At 44.9% G+C, this 6,697-nt stretch overlaps 1 protein-coding gene across 1 annotated transcript; it reads left to right on the top strand.

Annotated features, from left to right (window-relative positions):
• The first annotated feature begins 660 nt into the window (after positions 1 to 660).
• PRND (prion like protein doppel) lies at positions 661 to 6,442 on the top strand. Its single transcript, XM_047771727.1, has 2 exons — positions 661 to 725; positions 3,247 to 6,442. Exon 2 carries the CDS (start codon positions 3,258 to 3,260, stop codon positions 3,792 to 3,794), a length of 537 nt encoding a protein of 178 aa, XP_047627683.1. The 5' UTR covers positions 661 to 725; positions 3,247 to 3,257; the 3' UTR covers positions 3,795 to 6,442.
• Positions 6,443 to 6,697: the final 255 nt, after the last annotated feature.

Here is a 6,697-nt window from a genome sequence, read left to right as displayed (position 1 = left end):
CGTTGCCGTGAGCTGTGGTGTAGGTCACAGACGTGGCTCAGATTCCAAGTTGCTGTGGCTGTGGTGTAGGCTAGCAACTACAGCTCCAATTAGACCCCTATCCTGGGAACTGCCATATGGCGCAGGTGTAGCCCAGAAAAGACAAAAGACCAAAAAAAAAAAAAAAACTGCCCTAAATGGACTCCTTGGACAGTGGCAGCCACCCATCCGTACAGCTGTGCTGTTGTGATAGAATAAGAAATAAATATTTAATCCTCATCGTCAGTTCTTGGCACAGACCTTCTAAAGCCTTGTAACTGCTTGAGTGATATGGCTAAAAGGAGCATCTTTTGTGATAATATTTGGCTTGTCCCCAGTTCCTGGTATGAGGTTCAAAGAGCTTCCAGGTTGGTGAATTCACCCACATTTGGGGATAATTTGTCTTATTTATTTCTTTATATTTATATATTTTTTATCTTATTTATATCTTTCCAGACTTCATCAAATTCTTTGGCTGGTGTTTATGTGTGAGAGTAACAAAAGGGTCCATCCTTCTCGAGGCAAAGAAGCCCTTGGAAACCCCTGATTGGTCCTGGCAGGGAGGGAAGGGCTCCCATATTTGGAAAGCAGCAGGAAAGCCCCTCCCCCTGCAGCTCCTACATAGTTGGGCAGGCCCAGGAATGTGTGCAGGAAGACCCCGGGTCAGCAGCTCCAGAGGTGCACCGTGCTCCAGGAAAGATCCCAAGGTATGTGGGGGGCAAAGTTTGCATGTGGATTCCATTTCTGTGCAGGGCTGTTCATTTCTAGCCAGAATGCAAACCATGCACTGATTTCTTTACTCCCACCTCCTGGGATGGGTCCCGGGTCTGGGGACACTTGTGAGAGTGTTCAAACATCCCATGGCACTGTCTATGTTTTGGTGCTACAATAAAATGCTATTTTGGGGTCAGCTGGTTGGGATTTTCTTTTGCTTTGAAGCCCTCTGAAGACTAATTACTTTCTCAAGATCTCTATCCACTCATAATTTATATCATTCTTCTTCTTTAAGATTTCTTCTACCAAAGGGGATGGGCTGATGACACAGGGCATGGCTTCTGATTAGGAGATTAATTTGAATTTTGCTTTATGCCTGGATCTGTTTGGAAAAAGCTCGTCTGAGCTCACTGTGACTTGGGGGGTGGGGTGGGAGGGATGCTGGAAGCCTGGATGCTCACCCCTGCCCACCCTGGGGCAGTGACTAGGTGATGCCTGCAAGAAAAAAGAGGTTTGCAGAGGCCTTCGCAGAAGCCAGGATGTACACTTAGTTTGCATTTTGCTTCTTTTTCTACATAGGAACCAGTGTCACACCAGAGTTAAACATTTGCTAAAAGTGTACTAATCACTTTTAGAAATACTGCAGAGAGGGTAGGCCAGAACCTAAGCAAGCTAACTTTCAACCTCCTCCACCTCTGGCAGCCGTGGACTCAGTTCCTCTCCATCCAGGAGATAGCTTAAGCAGGCTCTGTTATAGTAACTCTCCCTGTATCCCTGATCCACACAAAGGTCCAGGTGCTGGAATGCCCCAAACACTTGACCTTGGGAGGTGGGTTTCCACAATAGCTATTGTAGTTTCAGGAACCAGATGTGACAAACTACCGGACTGGGGGGCTGGGGGTGTGGGTGGGCAGGGGTATTTCCTGAGGTCAGCAGCAGCCTTTCTCATGCCCTGGGGCCACCTTGGCTTGCCAGGCTCCCCCAAGCCCTCCTGTCCTCCCTGAAATTCTTTACTGGCCCTGCTGTGCATTCAGCTCAGGGGCCATCGGGGCTGCCCTTCACACCTAATGAGCAAAAGCACAAAATTTGAGCACCATACCCTCCAGCAACCCAGAAGGGCAGTAGAGCATGGCAAGAGGGCATAGGGGAAGAGCATCAGACAGAGCTGGATTCAGATCTGCCACCAATTTGTATGGTCTTGGGCAAATTACTTAACTTCTCTGAATCCCAGTACAACTTTTGTAAAGTGGAGGTAATAATGAACCTCCACTGTGTGAGAATTAAGTTAGGCAGTGTCAGTGGCTGGCACATAGTCGGTGCAATAATAAGCTAGTTAAGGGGGGGAGGGTGGGGTCACACTGTCCCCAGGGGTGAGATGGGAAAGGATGCCTGCACATAATCAAATTGCCCATTGCAGCTTCGGAGCCGTTTGAGAAAACCAAGATCATCATCCCGAATACATAGAATCCCAGGCAAAAGCAAGAAACTTGGTATTGACTTAACCCAGTGCAGCCCAAGCTTGGAAAAACACTTGCCACTTATGCTTCAGGAAAAATGTAAAAGGTGCAAGGATGCCATTCCTTGCTTAAAATCTCTGTAAATCTTCTAGCTCTTTGTTAAACCTTTTTTCTTTTTTTCTTTTCTTTTTTTTTTTTTGTCTTTTTGCCATTTTCTTGGGCTGATCCTGCGGCATATGGAGGTTCCCAGGCTAGGGGTCGAATGGGAGCTGTAGCCACCGGCCTACGCCAGAGCCGCAGCAACACTGGATCTGAGCTGCATCTGCAACCTACACCACAGCTCATGGCAACGCCGGATCCTTAACCCACTGAGCGAGGCCAGGGATTGAACCCGCAACCTCATGGTTCCTAGTCAGATTCGTTAACCACTGCGCCATGACGGGAATTCCCTGTTAACATTTCTTGTAACTTCTTTATCTGTGCCTCCATTCTTTTTCCTAGATCTTAGATCATCTTTACTATCATCACTCTGAATTCTTTTTCAGGTAGGTTACCTATCTCCTCTTCATTTAGTTGTTTTTGTGTATTTTTGTCTTGTTCCTTTGTCTAAAAGCTATTTCTTTGTCGTCTCATATTGTCTGACTTTCTATGTTTATCACCCCCTTGACAGCAGGTATGTAGATGCAGCAGCTGGGGCCCAGCCCTGGAGTTCTCAGGGGTGGCAGTGGCTCATGTGTACCCAGAACATGTGATGGGAGCAGTGGTATCAGGCTACCTCCCATGGAGCCTGGTGGCTGCTAATAACGGGGTCTGTGAGAGAGGTGGCAGGAATTCATGGTTCAATCACTTGGAGCAGAACATGCTGGAAGATAGTATGAGAAAAAGAATGTATATATATATGTGTGACTTGGTCACTACACTGTACAGCAGAAATTGATACATCGCTGTCAATCAACTATACTCTAAAAAAAGAAAAAAGAAATAAAATTTCTTACACATGGGAGGAGTCAGGGAACCCCACTGGGGACGTTAATTGCTCTAGGCTTTTCCATTACAGATCCTGACACCATGAGGAAGCACCTGGGTGGATGTAGGTGGGCCATTGTCTGCATCCTGCTCTTCAGCCAGCTCTCCGAAATCAAGGCGAGGGGCATAAAGCACAGAATCAAGTGGAACCGGAAGGCCCTGCCAAGTACCTCCCAGGTCACAGAGGCCCACACAGCGGAGTTGCGCCCAGGGGCTTTCATTAAGCAAGGTCGAAAGCTGGATATTGACTTTGGGGCAGAGGGCAATAGGTACTACGAGGCCAACTATTGGCGGTTCCCTGATGGGATCCATTACAACGGCTGCTCCGAGGTCAACGTCACCAAGGAGAAGTTTGTCACCAGCTGCATCAACACCACCCAGGCAGCGAACCAGGAGGAACTGTCCCACGAGAAACTGGACAATAAGCTTTACCAGCGGGTCCTGTGGCGGCTGATCAGGGAGCTCTGCTCCATCAAGCACTGTGATTTTTGGTTGGAAAGGGGAGCGGGACTTCGGGTCACTATGGACCAGCCTATGATGCTCTGCCTGCTGGTTTTCATTTGGTTAATTGTGAAATGAGCTTGCCAGCAGCCAACAGCCACAGAGCTGCATAGATGAGCAAACATGAGCGAGTTATCCCAGTCCTTCTCCCCCAGCCCCTGCCACTACATGTTCTGAAGGTACCAAAGAGCAGTGATTCTTCAGCACTTCAAATAGCACTCCCAAGCCTTCCCTCAGGTGCTTGCTTGTAGCTAATAGATGTGCCGGCACCAATCCTCTCCAGGCTTTACCTGAGGGTGGCTTGCTCAGCACTACATTCTCAGCTCCAGTGGAGTGGCCGGCACACTGCATCATGCAATAAATGTTTGGTAAGCAGATAAAAATTGCACAAGGGACTGTGCCAGGCACTCCGCAAAACTTCCCAACAGCTCTTAGAGGTAGGCATTATTCCCATTGTATAGATGAGGAAACTGAGGTCCAAGAGGTAAAGTAACTAGACAGTGTCAGAGCCATAATTCAACCCTGGCTTGTCTCTCTCCAGATTTTCCCACTTTGGGAGATTTGAAAAGACTGGTGTTGATGGCCATGTATGTGATATCTTGTTACATGGAAGTTAATTAAACTAAAATGTAATGAAGACATTAAACTAAGATAGAAATAAAAGCTAAACAAAGGCTCATATTTCCTTGTAAGGAAGTATTGCCACGCTAACTTCCAGAGTAGACTCAATCTATGGCTGGATGTGTCTGTGGCAGACAGATGCTTTTTCACAAGAATGATTAGTGTTTGCTATTCTCATCTCTGAAACAGTCCATGTAGTTAAGAAACTGTTTCTGTATGACATGTTTGCTTTCTAATATTCCCCCAACCCTGTGTGCATGTTTCAGGTACATGCATATGAGAATTTTTAAATATACTTCCTCTACATTTCTTTTCGCCTTCCTTCCAACACCATCTCTAGCCATTCTTTTACTGCCACTTTGGTGAGGGGCCATCATTGCTGTGAACCACTTAGAGCTTCAAAAAACTGTTTCTCAACAGAAAAGTTTAAAAGAAGCTATGTCTTTAGGGAGACCAAATAAAGAATTCATGCATGCCTTCTTCAAGAGCAGTTACACCTATTAATTATCTACTTATTATTAAACTATATATACATATAAGAAAATATGAATACCGTTTAAATAAAAATAATGAATCTAATGCTCTAAATGCCCCCACAGATCCTTTGGGAATATTCTCAGAGATTCCCCTCCCCTTCTTCCACCACCACCTAGGAGTTGTTGAATCATATTTGGAGATAAAAGTTGCTGGATATTATCAATTGTCTGGGGTGGGGGGGCAGAATGTACATTATCAGACAATTTATCCTGTTTTAAAACATGAATGCTGATAGTGGTACCTCTTGTTCTGAGCCTCCTCTGCTATCAGTGTTCTTCTCAAAGATACATTTGGAAGGTTTGAGCAGAGAAAGCAGGCGGAGGGCTTGGGGCTGGGCAGCCGAGAGGAGCACCTTCCCTGGGTACGAGGGGACTCTCCACCCAGCCCTGAGAGGACACTGCTGGCACTGCACTCAGCCTTCGAAGTCCTGATGAGCTCTGGATCAGAGACTGAGACTCAAGTCCAGAACATGTACAGGTTTTTTCTTACATGTCATTCTTTTAAAAACAATAACAATAGCAATTAAAATAGAACAGCTGATTGTAGGCTGGTGTCGACATTTCAAGTCCCAGCTCTCCTGAGATTAATTCCCAGGCACACAGCCATGTGAGCAAAATGACCTCATTGCTTATGTGAAAACACTGGGGCCATGATGTAGTACTTTTCTTAGCATTGCTGTCTTTTCTCATTTCATTAATACTTCCAGACACCAGAATTAAGTGGGCATGTGGTGAGTCGGTATCTAGGATTCAAAAGCACAATTTATTTAGGGGGCTTTTAATTGAATCTGTGTATGTTTGAACATCCTTTATGAGAGGAAGTCAAGGCTTTGTGAGTCTAACTTTTCACTTTGGCAAAGGGTTGTCAAGTGCCTACTATCTGCAAGACATCATGAGTGATTTTTTAAACTATTCTCGGTAATCATTTTACTGTGCTTAAGTTTGCCAACCATTGATTTCTTATCCCTTCTGAGCGTTCTTTTCTAAAAATGTAAGTTTATCATAAAAGTGATATTAAGATTACAACGGAAATCCAAAACAAAACATTGCCCACACTCCCAGCCTCTGATGGAGTCAGTGTTCTCATTTTGCCCTGTGACCTCTTAGTCTGTACCATTTGCATATACACATGTACATATTTGCAGTAATAATGTAAGTGAGCTTTTGTATTCTAAATTTTTGCTCAATTTTATACTTTTTTCATTTTTCTATGATTTGGGGTTCTTGCCTCACTCTCTGCCTTCCCCAATCCACCCTCCTCCCTGTCTGAGATGTAACCTCTAAGCTTTCACAATGATCAGGTATATAAAATGTTTTTTGTCTGATTACTCCTCGAAAAAATACCATAATCATACATCTCACACTTATTCCTCTGCAATCGGCCTCTCTAACTTAATACTGCACCATGACCCTTTCCCTAAAGCAACAGCTAGATAGTTAGCTAACTTGTCCTTTTAGAGATGCTGCATAATATTGCATGTCCCAGAAGAGACCCCAGTTGAAGAATCATTTCCTTGCTGAGGGACCTTCAGGTTGTTCTGCAAACAATAAACATCCTTGTACATACAATTTTGTAATCTGTTACTTTTATTTGTGGGATAGATTCACACAAGCAGAATTTCTGGAACAAAGCTGTGTGTAATTTATTTATTTTCTTTTTACAGCCACACCACAGCATATGGAAGTTTCCTGGTTAGGGGTTGAATTAGATCTGCAGCTGCTGGCCTATACCACAGCCACAGCAACACGGGATCGGAGCTGCATCTGCAACCTATGCTGAAGCTTGCGACAGACGACATCAGATCTAACTCACTAAGTGAGGCC

Source organism: Phacochoerus africanus, chromosome 3 (assembly GCF_016906955.1).
Source record: "Phacochoerus africanus isolate WHEZ1 chromosome 3, ROS_Pafr_v1, whole genome shotgun sequence".
Classification (NCBI taxonomy): Eukaryota; Metazoa; Chordata; class Mammalia; order Artiodactyla; family Suidae; genus Phacochoerus; species Phacochoerus africanus.
The sequence above is the reverse complement of the archived record's forward strand: the minus strand, read 5'-3'. Positions and strand labels throughout refer to the sequence as shown.